Here is a 20,503-nt window from a genome sequence, read left to right as displayed (position 1 = left end):
AGCTGTTACCTGAGGGAAGAGGGCAGACAAAAAGGAAAAAGGAGCTAATTGTCTTTAACCTTTGCCAGAATGAATGTCAGTCTCTCCCGGGTTGCTCAAGGCCAACGAGCCTAAAATCCGAACCAGAGAACTCGTACTATAAGCAGAGAATTTTATCTTATGCGTCCCACCTCCATGGGGAAAAGGATAGCACCCTCACCCTCTACCAGAGAAGGACATACAGGAAACACTCCTATTTTTATATAAAATCTATCCATTTTAGCCCATAGACTTAAAGCGTTTTCATGGGACTCCTATTCCTTATATTTAAAATCTGTCAGTCTTTTTTTCTCTCTCTACATGAATAGTTAGCCCTGATGAAAAGAGACTTACTTTACACTATGAGTTTTCTGTAACAAAGAACACAAATTTCTAGTGAAAGCTAAGCCTTTAAGGTCTGACTCAGCCTTTAACAAAGGAAAAGACGAATAGTAAAGGACAGAATAAATATGAAACACTTTTCAGAGGGGCAAGAATAGACTATGTAAAACCTAAAAACAAAAACAAACAATAATAGAAGGGAAAAACAATAATAGAAAGAGTATAGGAACATAGAAAAAAAACAGTAAAAATAATCTACAATTAGATTTAACCCTTTTTAACAGCATAACCACTGTCAGTTTCCAAATTGGAGAAAAAAATAGGCAAACTCAGTGTAAAAAACACATTAAAACATCAAGACCAGTTAAATGGAAGTTCTGGGTATTTGACACAGTGACCTTATAATGCTACTGCTGCTGCTAAGTCGCTTCAGTCGTGTCCGACTCTGTGCGACTCCATAGATGGCAGCCCACCAGGCTCCGCCGTCCCTGGCATTCTCCAGGCAAGAACACAGGAGTAGGTTGCCATTTCCTTCTCCAATGCATGAAAGTGAAAAGTGAAAGTGAAGTCACTCAGTCGTGTCCGACCTTACAATAGTACAAAGCAAATTTTTACAAGATTTGGACCCTTGAAAGAAGACCAACCCGCCCTCCAGCATGGAGATGGAGAAGATTTCCTTCTGTCTTCATCTTCCAGCTCCAGCCAAGCTCTTGGCTGGGCCTCAGGTGAGGTTTCCAGCCAGGTGCCCCTGCATTGCCCTCTGTTGGCAGGTCCCCAGAGGCCACGTGAAGGGTTACAAGAAGAACATCCTTAGAGTGCCGCTGATGTCAGCTGAGACTGGACAACAGGGAACCTGGAACTCAGCAAAGGGGTCAGGAAAGGTACCCTAAGACCCTTCATTAGAAGCATAGGTTAATGCAAAGCTTCCAGGATAGTCCAAGCTCTCAGTGGGCACGAAGCTATACTGAGGGCATGATGGAAAGAGTTTCATAATGCCTGGTTCCTGCACCTAAAGGAAGTGTAGAAGTGAGTGAGTGGTAGAGTAAGTACCATACAAACAAGAGCCTGAATCTGATGTGTGGAGGGTCTTCTATCACCTCTCCCACCTCCACACACTGCTCCAGGACAGTTGTTGGTCATCTGGTATAGACTCATCTCTGAACCTACCCAGAAAGAGATGCTGAAATTTCCAGTTCAGGCAAGTCAAATGGATGCTAGACAAGTAGAGAGGGAGCCTCTGCCAGCTGAACAAAGACAGCACTGTTAACCTGCCTTGATAGTCCCCTGGTTTTACAGGATAGCATCTATGCCTCATCCATCACTTGCTTCTCTGACAGCCCTGACACTAACCTGCCCTGACAGAGCATCTCATGTCTGCTGACTCTTCCCAGTTGACCTCCACAAATTGGCCTAATAGTCAAGATCAGTGTCTCTACTCAGAAATGGATTTTTTCCCAAGAGAAAACAATCCCAGTAGACTCCAAAGCTGCCAATTTCTTTTCCCATGAAACCCACACCAATGGAGTGCAGTGTCCCTTTTTCAGGAAAGGAACTTGCTTACTGTGAAGGCTGCTTTTTTGGTATCAGGGATCCCTTAGAGGGACCCAGCATCCAGGTACTGTATCCCAGGTCAGAATCGTTGACCTGAAACAGACTGCCAGATATTGCTGCAGCTAAGTTCTTTTATTCAGGATTAGCAGAGAATTACAACCATGGTTCAGGATCTGCAATCACGATGAGCCACTCGCAAGTCCTCTCACAGAAAGGGAAGGAGACCACTTTTATAGAGAGGATAAGGAAGTTGGGAGGGCTGTAGTAAACAGAGAGTTCCTGGCTTTTCATTGGCTGAATCCTTGCTAGAAAAGAAGAGGAGTCTTTCTTCCTTCCGCTGGGCTCTGCTATCACCGCAGGGCATGAGTGCTCCCTCTTCTGGTCTCCCAACTCTATTTAATTTAGGTTTCTGTTTATTAATTTTTAGCAAAATCAACTGCAACTGAGAAACGCAGCAGCCAGTTCCATATGCAGCATGCCAGATGGCCTGGCATTTTCATATGTGCTTTGAATTACCGCGTCTGATGTGCCAGGAAGCCAAAATGGTGGGTGGGTTCTCCTGGGGCCCAGGACTGAAGCTATTGAGTGCAGAAGCCTAGGAAGACTAAAATTCTCCCCATAGAAAACCATGGTCATTCAGCACATCTGCAGCTGACCAAGTTAGCCCCAACTGAGCAACCAATTGGGAGAAACTTGAATGATGTCTCCTAGATTCGAAGGGAAATGGGTAGGGGTTGGCGGGGGTGGTGGGGTGGGGAAGAGAGGTACCCTGAGAGGAAGTAAGAAGAGCTTTTTCCACTAGGATGTTCCTCTGTATTTCTTGCCGAGGAAGCCCACCACTGAGGAGCTCACCTTGTTGTGCAGCTCATTCACAAGATTAAAATATGGTTGTCTGTGTTACATAACTCCGGGAGAGCCTTTTCCATAGACTTCTGTGTGAGCAGTGTCCCTGGATTTGGTAACACTTCAGACCTGTTATTAAGTTCACAGGAATATCTGGTGACCACATATCAGAAATTATATTCTGCCTCATACTGCCATTGCTAAGATCTGTGCATGGTCAAGGGTATATCCCTTTAGCCCAAAGGGTTATTGTACCCCTTCCAACCTCCAGAATAGCCATGGGCTTGAATTCTGCCCTGCTTCACCATGAAATTGCATTGTATCTCATGCCCCAATATCATAAAACCTGTACATCAATTAGATCTTCTAAAATACCCACAATCTGTGGCTCTCTCACATCCATCCAGTTTTGAAAAGTGATATTCAAAATCTTCTCCCTGACTATAAAGGATTCATTTGAAAGATTGCATCCCTCCCTCCACCTCCACCTCTATGCTTTCAAAAACCCTACCCTTCATACATCAGACCTATGCCCCAGTATGTCCTCACACCCCTTGGCACCACTAATCTGCGTAAAGTTAACTAGTACCTAAGAAAATGACATACTTCCTAGAAAGACCTCTGGAACACCTCTGGAAAGTCAAGAGCTGACTCAAGACATACGTCATCATCACAGGATATGGGGAAGGGTCTCCATATGGCCTTTGCCCTTCATGCTTCTGGCCCGTGCCCTTTCTGCCTTCTGGAGCTCTTCAGTATGCTGTCTGTCATTCTACAGCCTCCTGGTTTGTGTCCTATCTCCATTTCAGGGAACTCACTCCTCCACCATCCCACCAGCCATGACCCTCCCTTTCAGTTGGACTGAAATACAGAGACCCACCCCAGTAATCCAGGATTAGGGACGAAAATATGTGACAGAGAAGGCACTCGACTTTGTGGTCTGTACTTGTCCTTGGAGGATCTGTTGGGACCCCTACCTGACCCTGAATGCCCCAGGGAGGCTCAGAGCCTGCTCAGCCCACTCCATCTAGGAGGGAAGACTCCTAAGAGTGCCTACAGCTGTGTGAACTTCTTTTTCCATTTTACATGGTCTCCTCAGTACCAAGAGACAGAAGATTTTGGCTCACTCTTCTGATGTTTTCAGGATTCAGGATTCAGCAAATGTCCGAGGGGAAATCAGCTGGGTACTTGAGGCCTCCAGAGTTCTTCACTCTGGCCCCACATGGCCACAGTCACTCTGCTGACTTCCCTGCCACCAGGGCAAAGGGGCTGTAGGTAATCAGCTCATCTCACCAGTACTCTCCCATCTGGAATTTTGTAGTCCTTGTTGCTTCCATTATTCTTCAGTTCTTTGACCATTCTGTTTTAAAATCAGCTTATCTGGTTAGCAGCAGAAGCATTGATCTGCTACAATTACTGTATCCTGGCAGGGAAAGGAAAGCTCTAATTGCCTTTTAGCAAACACTCTATGTGCAATGATCCCAGAGAACAGAAGCACTGTCTAGGAGGTGAGAATAACCAGCTCTGAAATAGGAAGCAAAAGGCATTTATTGGATGATTTTTTTTTAGCTTGAATTTGGCCCTCTAATACCCCAAATAAGTATTTCTGTATAGTATCATTTCACATAATGATTTTTTTAATCGTTCTCCCACATTTTCTGTGTCACCATATTTAAAGCATTAACATAGGGTTTATGCTACTGTGCTAAGTAGGAAATTGGTCAAATAATATACAGTTCTCCCTATAAAAAAGATATAGCAGTTAACTCAAAAAAGTTGCAGTTAAGCATTTTTTCATTCAAATAATCATAATTTATCTATTAGAGAAACATGATTGTATCAGAAGACAATTTTTATGTTGGGCAAATGTGGAGTGCTTAAAGATGCAAACATCTTCTGGGTTTAATCAAAATTTGTCACCTTATTTTCTTCAGTTATTTTCAAATTTTGTACAAAGGTAATATAATCAGTCTGTAATACAGCATTCTAGATCATTTCTGGAAGTACAAGTCCAAGTAAGATTGTATCTCTACCAAATTACAAAATTTTGACAAATCAACATCATATTCTCTAATACAATAAGATGATTTTTTTCTGTAAGTGTCATGGATTAATGAGAATTTTACTTAAAAAGTATCATCTGAGAACCAAATAAAAACACCATGTCTTTCAGAGCTGTTTATAGGAGAATGAAGTTTTTTCATACAATTTAATATGGCTTATACACTGATACAATGTTCTTCTTTGGAATGAGTTCTTGGATGCACGTTTCTGAGATTATATGTAACAGGACAAGAGTGTGTAAAAGACAACTGCTTCATGTTGTTGTTAGTCTAAAATGAGGGGCCACTGCATAAGGGCTTTAAAATTCTTAGAGATCCAATAGGCAATATCAATTTTAAATGAAAATAACTTTTTCAGTGTTACATCTTTACACATGTAGTAGAATCTGTAATGCTAGATGCCTTGTCAGTGTATACTAATTCCATTATTGTGTACTATATTGTATAGTATATTACATAGTATATTGTACACTATAGCCCTTCACCCTTCCTTTTATTTTAATAAAAAATAAGTCTTTCTCTAAGCTGCTCATTTATTAAAATTCCTTTAAGTCATATTTTAAAATAAATCAAGTACAAGTGAACATATTGCCATGTAAGATAGACTGGGAAGACCTCAGGTTTTATACCATTAGTGTTGATTATTTCTTTGTAAGAACTGTTCTTGCTATTTCCTCTTACTGAAGCTAAATGTTCTTCAGACTCAAAATTTAATTTATATCTCTTTATTCCACTGCTTCTTGATCTTTTTGAGCATTTGAAGATATTGTACTTTCTATTACTCCTTCTAGATAACTACTGAGACTGATTCTTTCCTGGTGATTATAGCTTAAGTTAAAATTGCCTTTCCTGGATTTTGAGGATGTGGTTTACATCTGTCTCATGTCTGTTTTGCGAATGAGATATTAGTATATTTTTTTCCATTTATTAGTAGATTTAAGTTCATTCTTCTCACTAAAGAATGTTACTGCATAGATAACTTGGTTCCTTCTGCACAAATAAGTGATTCACAATGGAAGACATTCCGCTAATGCACTAATCCATATGTTTGTATAGTTCATCAATTGATCACACTTCCGTTCATGAGAGTTGGGCATTTCTGCACTGCAGATGTGGTGACATACGGATAGCTAAAACCTTGTTATGAAGTTCAAATAATTGTGGTGCTTCAACCTGTGCAATGTCTAGACAGCAATAGAGATAATCTCCTTATTCTTAAAGAATATTTTTACCAGTTGCAGACTTCTCTACTGACAGTTAGTTTGTTTCAGCACTTTGAAGCTGTCATTCCTCAGTCTCCCTTTATTTCAGTTTCTAATGAGAAGTCATCTGTCAGTCTGACTGTTGCTCCTGGGAAGGTAATCTGCTTTCTTCATTGGCTGATGAAGTGATCTTTTTTTCTTCTTTTTCGAACTTTTACATTGATATCTGGATGCTGTGGTCTTTCTGGATTCATGGGGCTTTTTGTATCTATGAAAAGTGAAAGTGAAGATCACTCAGTTGTGTCCAACTTTTTATGACCCCATGGACTTCACTGTCCATGGAATTCTCCAGGCCAGAATACTGGAGTGGGTAGACTATCCCTTCTCCAGGGCATCTTCCCAACCCAGGGATCGAACCCAGGTCTCCCACATCGCAGGCAGATTCTTTACCAGCTGGGCCACAAGGGAAGCCCAAGAATACTGGAGTGGGTAGCCTATCCCTTCTCCAGCAGATCTTCCTGACCCAGGAATCGAACTAGGGTCTCCTGCATTGCAGGTGGATTCTTTACTAACTGAGCTATGAGGGAAGCTTTTGTATCTACAGCTTGATATCTTTCATAACTTTTAGAGAATTTTTTAAATTAATTTATTTTAATTGGAGGCTAATTACTTTACAGTATTGTGGTGGTTTTTGCCATACATTGACATGAATCAGCCCCAGGTGTAGCATCAATGTCTCTCCTCTCTTTTTTTTGGATTCCAGTTTACAGGCATTTTAGACCATATCCTAGTTTCTCATATGTTTCTTATTTGATTCTATATTTTATATCCTTTTTCTATGCATACCTCATTCTGGATTTTTTTTTTATGACCTATGCTCCAGTTTCCTAAATTTTCTCTTGTATTTGGTTTAACCTACTTTAAACCTGAGTTTAAACACTGAGTACACTATTTCAAAATTGTAGTTTTATGGATCCAGAATTTTCTGTTTGGTTATTTTTCATAGACTTCATTCTTTGGAACATATTTTTCAATCTTATCTTCTATTTTTTCTGAATGCATTAAGTATATGATCATTAAAGCTGTGTATGGTAACGCCAATATCTGAAGACCCCATGAATCTGTTTATAGTGCCTTCTGTCTTTATTGGTATTTTTTTTACCAATAGAAAAATATTCATCATGTGCCTGATCAATTTTAATTGAAAACGAGACAGTAAACTAAAACTTGTAGAGAGAATTTGAGGCTTAACATGATTTGTTTTCCTCCTGTGAGGATTTGCATTTCCTTCTGGGCTGTATCTAGCAATTCAGAATAACCTCAATTGAATTTTAAGACCTGAAATGATTTGAGGGGCTAGGGCTGGTATATTTATCAACAGTCTATCTGTTCTCCTATTCAGGGTTCCAGTTTGGATCATGAGGACTTACCAGAGTCCTCCTCCTTAACAGGCTCTGAACGCTAAAGTTTTTATTCCCTTTTAGCTCTGAACGTCTGTCAGAAGTTCTTTTCACCGTTCCAGCCTCTCAGTGCATTTTTCTGGAATCAACACAGCCCCCCACAGGGTTACAGCAACCCTGAATCCTGGGCGCATCTCCAAGTTTTCTTCTTCTGTATCTTATCTTCAATTTACCATTGTCTTTCTAGGTCTCTGATGTCCTCAGGTTAGGATTTCCACTTTTAGGAGGAAAAAATTTATTGGACTCCCAATAAAATTTGAGTTTGAGGTAAAGAATGGATGACTTTTATAATTTCTGTCCCATGTAATAATTGGAACAGACTTATACTGAGAACTTATTCTCTGTTTATCTGACACTCACACTTAGGTGGATATCTAGTGTTTTATCTGACAACCCTACTTCAGGCAGATTTATTTCCATATTTTTCCAGCTTGTCTAGATGTTCTTTGAATTACCTAGAACATCATTGCTGGAAGTGAAATTTCACTTTTTCTAACTGGTCAGCAATCTTATGTTATTAAAAACATTTTTAAAGACAAATCACCAAATGAAAATTAATGGTTTCTTAAATCCTAGCTGCCATGAACTACACGTGTGACCTTGTATAAGTGGCTTCATTTTTTGGCCTCATTTTCCTTAAATGTAAAATAGGAGTGATAGATAACATTTATTGAGGTCTTGTTATATGCCAAGCATTATATTAAGCCATGTTTTAAAAGGGTTAATAATAATTACCTCTACTTCATAGGGATTTTGTGAGAGCCAAATTAGAAAATAATTTTCTAATGAATGGTCTGATGCATTTTAAAAGCTAATTAACTATTAAGACCAATTTGTTATAAATTTTAAACTAAATTGACCATTATACAAATACTAGGGCTACTACTATCATTGCATGCTGATGTTTCAAGCTACAACAGGCCTACATGTGTCACTTCAGTCATGTCCAACTCTTTGTTACCCTATGGACTGTAGCCTGCCAGGCTCCTCTCTCCAGGCTAGAATACTGGAGTGGGTTGCTGCGCCCTCCTCCCGGCCTACTAATCTCTAAAAAGTAGAGAGGAAGAAAAGGAATAGTTTTCTTCTTTCTTTAAGTGATACTAAAAGTGAAAGTCTATACTTTTAAAATACATGCCTCCCAATAAAAACTATAGTTGTAAGCATCCATATTTGTAGAGGTAGAAACTTCAGTTTTATTCCACTTTGTGATGAGCTAGTCACTCCTGCCCAACTCTGAAAGTAAATCATATGCCAGGCAAAAATAGCCAAAATGTTATAAGGCGATCAATTTCACATCCACCATTAACCTGTAAGAGTTTAGGATGTCATATTCCTCTGAAAGGGTAAGAACTACACCCTTTGAGTGGAGCATGGACTGGATTTTGACTCCGTACTCACTGCTTGATTAGACAGCTTTAGATAGGACATGCCTGAACAACTATACATGACAATCCTATTGAACATAAATCAATATACAGTGAAGAAGGGCAACATGTATGTGTTGGCTACTTTGCACATACTAGGTTTCACACATTATTTCTCCTTTGCTCTGTACAACAGCCATACACAAAACAATGCATACAAAGCTGGCAATGGTCTCACCATTCTGTATTAAGACTAAGGCTCAGAGAGTCTATATAACTCATTCTGTTAATGATGGGCAAGTCAAGAATTGGACTTGCATATATTTGATCCCACATTCCTACTCTTTCCTTAGATCACTTTTCCTTCCTAGACTTCTGTTACTCCATACATAATGAATCAGATAAACAACAAAATGGTTATAACAGAGATGCCTTGTGTTCAAACTTTGAGGGGATTTTAAAATTATTGTTATTTTTAACTAGAAAAGCAGAGAAAGATAGAACTTCACCCCCCTTAGATGAAGTATCTGAAAAAACAACCAACAGCCTTCTAATATTTCTTGGCCTTTGCACCTTGATACTTTTCTCAGAGGCAGCAATAATAGCAACAGTGTAACAATGTCTTTATGTTTGAATCTGTTCTAAAAGTCATGTAATAGTCAGTTTCAGTTCAGTTCAGTCGCTCAGTGGTGTCTGACTCTTTGCGATCCCATGAACTGCAGCACACCAGGCCTCCCTGTCTATCACCAACTCCCAGAGTCCACCCAAACCCATGTCCATTGAGTTGGTGATGCCATCCAACCGTCTCATCCTCCGTCTTCCCCTTCTCCTCCTGCCCTCAATCTTTCCCAGCATCAGGGTCTTTTCAAATGAGTCAGTTCTTCGCATCAAGTGGCCAGAGTTTTGGAGTTTCAGCTTCAACATCAGTCCTTCCAGTGAACACCCAGGACTGATCACCTTTAGGATGGATTGGTTGGGTCTCCTTGCAGTCCAAGGGACTCTCAAGAGTCTTATCCAACCCCACAGTTCAAAAGTTAGGCCATAGGAAATTATCTATGAAGCATTAGGACCATTAGAATGTAATAGAGCACAACTGCACACAGACCTTAACCCATGGCTATAGCTGCCAGTGGTTACCCCTCCACACATACCCTGTTATCAGGCAACAGTTAGTGCAAGACCAGTAATGATCACTCAATCATTGCTCCGGGCCAGGCCCCTCCCCCAAGTGAGCATCTCTCAATGTTGTTGTTTAGTTGCTTAGTCATGTCTGACTCTTTGCGACCGCATGAACTGGATCCCGCCAGGCTCCTCTGTCCATGGGATTTCCCAGGCAAGAAAACTGGAGTGAGTTGCCATTTCCTTCTCCAGGGGATCTTCCCAACCCAGGGGTCAAACCCACATCTCCTGCATTGCAGGCAGATTCTTTGCCACTGAACCACCTGGGAAGCCCAATTGTCAGTGAGCGACCATTAATAGTCCTTCTCAGCCGTTGGTTGGAACTGCAGTAGGGCCCTCCCCAAAGTGAGCTGCTGTCAGTGAGAAGCCATTAGTGGCTCACTTAGCCAATGGTTGGTGCAGTGGTGGTCATCAGGCGGAGAGTGAGGTAAAAGGTGGGGATTGAGGTAAGAGATGGAGCCTTGGATCAGCAGGTGAACTGAGGGGCTCAGGGAACAGGCTGGGGGCTGTGTCCTGCAAAACTCCAGAGCCCTGGCCAAGGCCGTCTACTGGCCTTGGTCCAAGCCTTGAGGCAGCACTGAACCTCTCCCTCATCCTTGTCTCTGTGACCTAATGGCGGCAGCAGTCTGCCTGTGAAGTCAGTGGGACTTGGCCCTGGCTATTTGGGCAGCCTGAGGAGCCTGAGGGCCAGATGAGTTCTGGGTGCCTGGCTCCCTCAGTGATGACAGCTGGCACAGTCTGGGGACCTGGCCCTGAGGGAGCCTCCAGCTGAGATCTGCCTCCTCTTAGCCAGGATCCAGACCTCAGAAGGTGAAAGTTGTGCCTGGGGACCCCTCCCTTTCTTGTCAGAACAGAGAATTTGTTTGGTGGAGGTTTGCAGGGACGCTGTTACATGACCATGACCTGATCTCAAGAGCAAAGGATCTGACATCAAGAAGTCTGTAACAATTCACCATGCCCCTCCCTCACCTTTCCTAGAAAAGGGCTTTGCTGAAAGCTTTCAGGGAGTTTGGGGTTTTTAAGGGACAAGTCACCATCTTCTTGCATGGCCCTCAGTAAACCCTTGTCTGCTCCAAACCCTGATGTTTTGGTAATGATTAGCTTTACTGTGTGTTGGGCACGTGAACTGGTATTTCGGTAATGAGGGAACTGTAGCTGCTCTTGGGTTAAGGAAGGCACTGGAGTCAGTCAAATGAAACCAATAGTTATCAGTCATTTTTCAACAGGCATTTCTTGAGAATTGCTGCATTACATGTCACTGGAAATATAAAGATAAATAGTACCTAGTCTCCTTCTCCTGGAAAAATTCATTGTGGGGCTAATCAAACAGACCAGTTGAATGTAACTGTCACCAAAGTAGCATGGAATTTTGCAAGACAAAGCATATCACAAATCATCTGTATATGATACTGTTCATGTGTTTTAACAATTGTAGGTAACTTCTCTATAGAGCCCATCTCAAATTGTTATTCAGTCGTTCAGTCGTGTCTGACTCTTTGAGACCCCATGGACTGCAGCATGCCAGGCTTCCCTGTCCTTCACTCTCTCCTGAAGTTTGCTCAGACTCATGTCCATTGACTTGATGATGCTGTCCAACCATCTCATCCTCTGTCACCTCCTCCTTCTGCCCTCAATTTTCTCAGCATCAGGTTGTTTTCCAGTGAGCCAGCTCTTTGCATCAGGTGGCCAAAGTATTGGAGCTTCAGCATCAATCCTTCCAATGAGTATTCAGGGTTGATTCCCTTTAGGATTGACTGTTTTGATCTCCTTGCTGTCCAAGGGACTCTCAAGGATCTTCTCCAGCACCACAGCTTGAAAGCATCAGTTCTTTGGTGCTCAGCCTTCTTTATGGTCCAGCTCTCACATCCAAAAAACAATTGAGTATCTCTTTCAAGTTTGAATAGGAAATCATTTTAAACAGCAGGGGCTATTTAGGTTAAATAAAAGGAAAACCCATTAGTAAATTAAGTTGCTGAATACTGGAACCTTAAAAAAATTTGCCAGCAGTTTTTCAGGAAACAATCATAATACTTTGAAGGTTTCCATGAATTCTTGGCTCTCAACATGCACTGACCCTCTCACCTAGCAGTAGGATTCAATAAAAGATTGTATATAGTTTCCCTGACCTTTTTATGTGAAAACGTTGGAATAATTTACTTTAAAAGGAAAGCTAGTAGTGCCTTTCCGGGATACCTGCTATATAAAATTTTCTTCCACACAACTAAACTTGAAGTGAAGCCTTTTGGCTCCTCCATGCCCATCTCTGGCATTTACAGGCAGAGTAACTCATATTCTGAACTATAGTGACTCACTGTGGTTACCTGGTTCACTGCTCAGGGTGCCTCCATGATCCCTTGTCGTCATTGTTCAGTTACTCAGTCATGTCCCACTCTTTGCAAACCCGTGGACTGCAGCACGCCAGGCTTCCCTGTCCTTCACCATCTCCTGGAGTTTGCTCAAACTCATGTCCATTGAGTCAGTGATGCCATCCAACCATCTCATCCTCTGTTGTCCCCTTCTCCTGCTTTAAATCTTTTCCAGCATTAGAGTCTTTTCCAATGAGCTGGCTCTTCACGTCAGGTGGCCAAAATATCGGAGCTTCAGCATCAGTCCTTCCAATGAATATTCAGGACTGATTTCCTTTAGGATTGACTGGTTTGATCTCCTTATAGTCCAAGGAACTCTTTTTTTTTTTCAATTATTTTTATTAGCTGGAGGCTAATTACTTCACAACATTGCAGTGGGTTTTGTCATACATTAACATGAATCAGCCATGGAGTTACATGTGTTCCCCATCCTGATCCCCCCTCCCACCTCCCTCTCCACCCGATTCCTCTGGGTCTACCCGGTGCACCAGGCCCGAGCACTTGTCTCATGCATCCCACCTGGGCTGGTGATCTGTTTCACCATAGATAGTATACATGCTGTTCTCTCGAAACATCCCACCCTCGCCTTCTCCCACAGAGTCCAAAAGTCTGTTCTGTACATCTGTGTCTCTTTTTCTGTTTTGCATATAGGGTTATCATTACCATCTAGTCCAAGGGACTCTTAGGAGTCTTCTCCAGCACCACAGTTTGAAGGGATCAATTCTTTGATGCTCAGCCTTTTTTATTGTCCAGCTTTCACATCTGTACATGACTACTGGAAAAACCATAGCTTTGACTATATGGACCTTGGTAGGCAAAGTAAAGTCTCTGCTTTTTAATACACTGTCTAGGTGTGTCATTGCTTTCCTTCCAAGGAGTAAGCATCTTTTAATATCATGGCTGCAGTCACCATCCACAGTGATTTTTGAGCCCAAAAAAATACCTGCCTCTCAGGCTAAAACAGTAATATTGACTTAACCAAAAAGTTTGTTGAGGTTTTTCTGCTACTGGGATGTGTAGACCTATAGATCTCTGTGTGTAGACCTTGTGTGGGGTGCCTTGGAGAATATGGAACTAAGTTATAAGATTGTCCACCAAGAGCTTAAAAGGCAATCAACAGATATGCAAAATCACTGCACTGCAAGAATGAAGAAGAACGGAAATTTAAAATATTGGTATTTTAAAGTAAAGTAAGAATATGTCTACAAAAGGTAAACATATGGCAGTGGGAAATCTTAACAACTGCAGTTCAGTGGATTAAAAAACAACTAAATACACATGACTAATTAAAATTTGATTAAAAACCTTTAATCTCACTAGTAATCAAATAGAATAAAAATGAGATGCTATTTTAAGCTTATATATAATTGATAATATTCAATGTTAGCAAGAATTAAAGAGTTGATCAGAGTTATATACAGTGCTTTGTAGAAAGCAATCTGGCCACAGAAAGGGAGAATCCTTAAGTAGTCCTACCTTCTAAGGAAGAATATTGCAATTCTCATATGCTTTATATGTTATATTAAAAGAAGCTTTTCTGTATCATCTAGGTTTAGGTTCAGCTACATATACTAGAAATCCCCAAATAACAATGGCAAACAGCGTAAATGTGATCTGCAAGGGAGGCTACAAAACGTTCTTTAGCTGGGCATTACTACCCAAAATAAAACTAAAATTCAATCATTAAGGAGGAAAGGGAGAATGAGTGTTGGTAGATAAGTAGCAATTTTTGCTCCATTATCCTAGAGAACAAACTTGAATTTAAAACTAATTTTCAAAAAGTCATTAATTTTAAGGGAAAATCCCAAATTTCCAAGATGAGGAAAATATTTTCAAGTTACAAATTGATTCAGATTCCATAGAACAAGGAATGTTATCTACAAAGCTTTGAATTGATGGTTGATGTTTAATCGCTAGATCGTGTCTGACTCCTTGTGACCTCATGGGCTGCTACACACCAGGCTTCCCTGTCCTTTACTACCTCCCAGAGTTTGCTCAAACCCATGTCCATTGAGTGGGTGATGCCATCCAACCGTCTCATCCTCTGTCACCTCCTTCTCATCTGGCCCTCAATCTTGCCCAGCATCAGGGTCTTAGATGGTTGAACATGCTTTATTAATAATTTACTTTAAAAAGCAAAAGGTGTTATTATGTGAAGTGTATACACTCAAGTATGCAAAACACACTCTTAAAAGTGTTTTTTATACTTTACTTCATTGTCCATATTTTCCATAATCAACATATTAAAATGAATGCTAAGATAATTGTAGACATTATTTTTAAATACATTGTAATTGAAGACAAATTCCCAGATTTGAGAAATAAGAACTCAAATTGGGAGAGTCCTCATGTTGTTCCAGACAAAATTAATATAAGGGACTAAGACAAAGCCCAATAAATTTTTCAAATTTAAAAAGAAAAAAACCCTATTAACAGTAAATTGGGAAAAGCAGGTCACCTTCCAATGAACCAAACTCAAGTTGGCTACAGATTTTGTCCTCTACAAAATAAAATGCCAAAAAGTTATGGAGTTTCCACATGATTATCTAGTCATCATCATCAGAAAATATGCCTCTCTTCTGTGTATTTCAATAATTTCTCAAAGTCTTCCTTCAAATTACCAAGATACTAATCACAATGAATTCAATAAGAGAAAATTATAGAAGAAACAGACTGGCAATAATCACCAAATCACCTAAAATCTTAAGACTGAGGGTTTAAAAGCAATAACTTCTAATGGGATAGGATGAATGCTGAGAAGTCTAAATGATAGGTTTAACTTGGGTTCAAAAACACTAAAAACAAAACAAATTTTGATGACACACATTCAGAAAAAAGTTGGACTATGTGGCCACAAGTGAAGTGAGGCTGTCAGGGGTGGCAGCCTGGATGGGAGGAATTGGGTGGCAGTTCCTGGGGGTGTCCTCTCTAGCTCTGGCCTTTTCCTCCAGGGTTACACCCTGCTCCTCAGTCCCATTTTATTTTTGTCTTTCAGCTGAAACTAAGATCTGCTTCAAATACTATCATGGAGTGAGTGGAGCCTTGCGAGCCACCACCCCCAGTGTCACTGTCAAAAACTCGGCGGCTCCTGTAAGTCCTGTGTCCTCCTCTGTTGTCCTCTTAGAACTAACTCTGGTGCTTCTTTACTTTGCTATTCTGTTCTTATGTGTTAATGTGTGTGTGCTGAGGGTGGGGAATCTCCACACAAATATGGAGCTATATTGATAGATTATGAATGGGTAGAGGAGACACATCTCAAAATCATGCGGTGAAATGAGATCCCAAGTAAACTTACTTATCAGAATGCATACATCCTGCTTTTTGTTAGAGAAATATCAGGCTTCATTAGATAACCAGATGTTTCTAACAGATTCACACATAATTGGGCTTCCCAGATGGCACTAGTGATAAAGAACCCACCTGCCAACAGAGGAGACATAAGAGATGCAGGTTCAATCCCTGGGTCAGGAACATCCCCTTGAAGAGGATATGGCAACCCGCTCCAGTATTCTTGCCTGGAGAATCCCTTGGACAGAGAAGCCTGGCGGACTACAGTCTGTAGAGTCGCAAAGAGTCGGACACACCTAAAGTGACTTAACACGCATGCGTAATTGCAGTGAATAAAAGTCTCTCTTAGGAATACATTTTAAAAATTCCTTGATATTAAATATTTAAATTACTGTATGTTTACACATTTTTTAGGCTTAAGGTAAATTTCTGGGATAGAATTTAAAGTTTAGACTGATTTTAGTCATAGGATTATAAAATGATAGGCCTAGAAAAGACTAGAATCTCTTGTCCTTTTCTTCTTTTCTTTATATAAATGAGAAAAGTGTAATTTTCCTGAGGAATTTAAGTAATATACCTAGGGTCACACACTTAGTGAGTTGCAGATTGGAGATTTAAATCACACTGTCTGTTTCCTACTTGGTGGCTCTGCTGAGTACTATGGTGATAAATGCTCTCTTTTCCTAAATTACAGTCTGGTTTTATCTTTGTTGATGCTTCTTACCTTTGTTCTCAGTTCATTAGATGAGGCTAACTGAAATCTTACAAATGGCATTCTCTTTCCTTTCATGTAAATTAGAAATGACTGACTGGGGAAAGTTGAACAGAAACCACTGAGGACTTTGTAAGTAGTGTATCACTTTCACTTACTGGTGTAAGTAAAAAAAGATTTGAGGTTTTTTTCCCTATGTAAAAAGAGAGAGAGAGAAATTGAATGAGAAATGAAATAAGAATGATTTAGAAAGAACCTCAGCTCTAAAACACACCATTTGCTGTTTCACAAATCATTTCTTCCATGTGCTAAGGATGATTGCATTGAGTCCTCAGTGGGAGCAGTAAGACAAACAGGCTTGAGAACCAGGAGTCCGTCTGCCTCCATCCTGGCAGGTGGAGCAGAACTGGACTTGGGCTGGGGCAGGAGGAGGCTGGGGGTGGCCAGGGCTTTCCAGGGCTTCCCATGAGGGGACACACAGTAGGCGGGGCAGGGAGAAGAGAAGGAGGGACCAGCTACACTGTTCACTGGCTCCACCATTTCTCCCTACACTCACCCTGTCTACTTATATGTGATGTCTGTCACTTTATGGGGTGGGTCACAACTCTTAAGTGTGGTAATCTGAGGACATATCCCCAGAGTGGTCAGCCCGACTTCCAGGCCCATTTGTAAGGACCATCCCCCAAAGAAGGGAGCCGATTGTCCAGGCAGGAGGGGCAACAGAATAGAAGCAGTGAAACTGGAGCTGAATATCGAGGTGGACAAAGCAAGAAGGCTTTGAACACACAACAGAGAAGGAAGAGGCTGAAGGCAGAGGCTAGCTGATTCAGCCTCCAGACAGGCTTGGCCAGTTTTCGCCACAGCACAGCGAGTCAAGTGATGGGACAGCTTCTCCCAGGAACCTGAATTCCTCAGTCAATTTGGGCCTTGCCCAGGGATGGGACTGGCCTGCTGGCTCAAGGCTGGAATGGGAGAGGAGAACTCCTCACCTTCTGCTCAGGTGGGCTGCTATGGGTGTGTCCAGCCCTGGAGTTCCAGTGAATTCTTATCTTCGGGGAAGTCCTTTTTGGAGGAAGCTCTCTGGGGCATTTGGCTTCTCTGAACTCAGCCTACTGGGGACTCCAGCTTTAACCTGCTCCTCAGACTAATGCAAAATGTGGTAGACATCATCAGAGAGGTATACGACCTAAGCCTAAAAAAATACAAGGTGCCAGGTACCCGGGAAACTGCCTAAGGTTACACTAAGGAAAAGCCCTCTTTGAGATGAGATCAGTTTGTCACCTGGCTTAGGCTTTCCAGGGGATGTGGCATCAGAGACATGGGCTTAGGTCTGAGGAGAGGAAACATCAGGTTGTTTGACAGGCAGGTTAAGAAGCTGGCCTGCTTCTGAGTCGGCACTGACCCCACCGCGTTACTCCATGTGTGCTCCCGTGGCTTATGCTTAAAATGCAGACATCTGGAAACACTCTGACATGTTCCCGCTGTCCTGTTATCTTCTCCTAAGTGATTTCTTGTATAAATCAGTAGACACTTGGGTTGTCACTTTAATGTACTTTCCATACACAGCTTTTGTTTCTTTTCTTGATCCGAGAGCCTGACCTCCAAGCCCATGTGATGCCAGGAGTGGAGAGTAATCTTCCCACTGCCTCGTCAGTGATGAGCCCTATGGCAGAAGGGAGGATGCACTTTCTTGCAAGACAGCCTTTTAAAGTGCAGTTGGATTTTGCGATAGTTAAACTCCTGGTGGCCTTTATTATTCTGTACCATGCTTTACTTGTATTGTTCTAATTGATTCATGGCACATTGGTGAGACAGTGGGGAAGTGTCTTTTTGGTTAAGTGACCGTTGGCCATGTGGTCGTGGAGCTGAATTTAACCTAGCCTTTGCTTTCTGAACTCAGTTTAGTTTTTGAACTTTGCCTTTGCATTTGGTCTGTGGACTTAAGCTCACTGTTTCTAAAGGGAAGTGCTATTCAATCTTTCTAAAATCAGCTTGTCAATAAACTCTGAGTATCCATTTTTAAACTGAGGATTGCTGGTGCTGCCCTGATCTCATGAAGAGTTGTTTCTCTATGGCCATTCTATCACGTCCCAGTTGTGGCGGCTAGAAGTCCAAATCAAGGGGTTCACAGGGTTGGTTTCTTTTGATGCCTCTCTTCTTGGCTTGCAGACCACTGTCTTCTCATTGTGTACAAAAATGGCCTTTTCTCTATGTGCCTGAGTCCTTGGCATCTCTTCTTGTTCTTATAAGGACACCAGTCCTATTGGATCAGGACCCAACTCTAAAGACCTCATTTAACCTTAATTACCTCTCTAAAGGCACAGTCTCCAAATACAGGGAGTTAGGATTTAAACAAATGAGTTTGGTGGGGGGACACAAGTCAGTCCATAACAGAGACCCACTGTCTCCTTGGGCTGACTTGACAAAGTCTATCCCAGCCATCCGCTGCACAGTCCTTGTGCCCCAGCAATAATAGTCCATCTGTCTATCTGTTAACTGTGATTACACACACACACACACACACACACACACACACACACACACTCGCTTCCCAGGTGACTCTAGTGGTATAAAAAAAGAACAAAAAACAGCTGCCAATGCAGGAGACATAAGAGATGCTGGTTCAGTCCCTGGTTCAGGAAGATCCCTGGGAGGAGGGCATGGCAACCCACTCCAGTGTTCTTGCCTGGAGAATCCCGTGGACAGAGGAGCCTGGTAGGCTACAGTTCACTGGGTCACAAAGAATCAGACACAACTGAAGCAGCTTAGCACACATGCAGGCATATATACACATATGTATATATTCAGTTATATATATTGTTTTTATTTACATGAACTTGATCATTTCTACACAATCCAATAAACCAACTTTATACTCATCCATTATAATACTAACCATGAAACACTAGAGATTTTTAGAATGAGGACCAAAATAAGTATAAATGAGGACCAAAATAAGTATAAATGAGGACCAAAATTTTTAACATTTAAAAAATACACAAATAGTATACCTTCCTTGGAAATACTTATAAACAAAGAGGAAAATATCACTTGTAATTCCACCACTCAAAAGAGCCTCAGGAACTTGTCAAAAAGAAGGGCTTTTGATTGCCTCTGGCCTTGGAGGCAGCTTTTGGAGTAAGGTTAACAAGTGTCCTGGGGAGAGGGTGGCCAGCCAGCCCCTGGGCTCCACGGGCCTCAGAGCCAGTCAGCACTGTGGCTTTTACACAGAAAGTGCCCGATAAATGGCCGTCAGGTTGATGAAAGTCTAGCCAAAAACATTCTGGTTTTCAAATTCTAAATGGCCTTTCTATAAAAAGTTTGCTTTTTATTTTTAACATTTCACTGAGGGATAAGAAATCTCAAATTATAAAGATGCTGACTCCAGATTTGCACCCTTCAACTCAAGTGTTCAACTCAGAGGTCACACTCTGGGAAAAGCACTCCTTCAGGGAAAGAGTCTGAGAGAAAGTAAGTAAATTAAATCTGACCGATGAGCAGAGTGAATGAAGGCAGTGTGTGGAGCATCCAGTAGGTTAGAGATACCTGGGATTGGCAAGGAGGGTCCAGGTTCTCCCCTACTTCAAGCAGGAAAATAACCCCCAGCCCACACTGGTTGAGATGCTGGCCAGAGAGAGAAGCACAACCCAGGTGGTCTCCTCCACCACCCAGAGGGCTGCCTTCCGTTACACTGGCCACTGTTCAGACATCATTAAAAGTTCCATGGTTATCCTGTACAACAAACTGACATCAGGGCATTTGCCTTTCTTGGTCTATGCAGAAAGCAAAGTTCAGGTTGATTAACAGGCAGATTAACTCTACTGTTTTAATTTCTTTGGTTCAAAATGCATGATCTGCAAGACTGACCTGAGGAGCCGAGCCCTCAAATGTGCTTACTCCAAGGTTTGTTGCTCCCCCTGCCCCTCACAATAATTAATCTTGGGTCTAGTAGATCATTAGGTCTGACCCCTTTCAACCACCTGAACTGAGCCCAGGATTTAAGGTTGCCCATTGGGCTGACTGGGGAGGGAGACAGGATCCCCACTTTTAGATTAGGGTTCTTCTCCAGGGCTTTTTCATTAAGGAGTCCCAAAACTCAGAAGCCAATCCTTGCA

The 20,503-nt window shown here is 41.6% G+C and overlaps 1 protein-coding gene across 3 annotated transcripts in view; it reads left to right on the top strand.

Annotated features, from left to right (window-relative positions):
* HECW1 (HECT, C2 and WW domain containing E3 ubiquitin protein ligase 1) overlaps nucleotides 1–20,503 on the top strand; it is a 443,461-nt gene that overhangs the window by 237,198 nt on the left and 185,760 nt on the right. For all 3 annotated transcript variants that reach the window (XM_043463510.1, XM_043463512.1, XM_043463511.1), the window contains exon 4: nucleotides 15,384–15,478. In XM_043463510.1, the coding sequence (XP_043319445.1) occupies nucleotides 15,384–15,478 (95 nt within the window). The remainder of the gene's footprint in view (nucleotides 1–15,383; nucleotides 15,479–20,503) is intronic.

Source organism: Cervus canadensis, chromosome 3 (assembly GCF_019320065.1).
Source record: "Cervus canadensis isolate Bull #8, Minnesota chromosome 3, ASM1932006v1, whole genome shotgun sequence".
Classification (NCBI taxonomy): Eukaryota; Metazoa; Chordata; class Mammalia; order Artiodactyla; family Cervidae; genus Cervus; species Cervus canadensis.
Note: the sequence above shows the minus strand (reverse complement) of the source record. Positions and strands in the feature narration are given on the sequence as shown.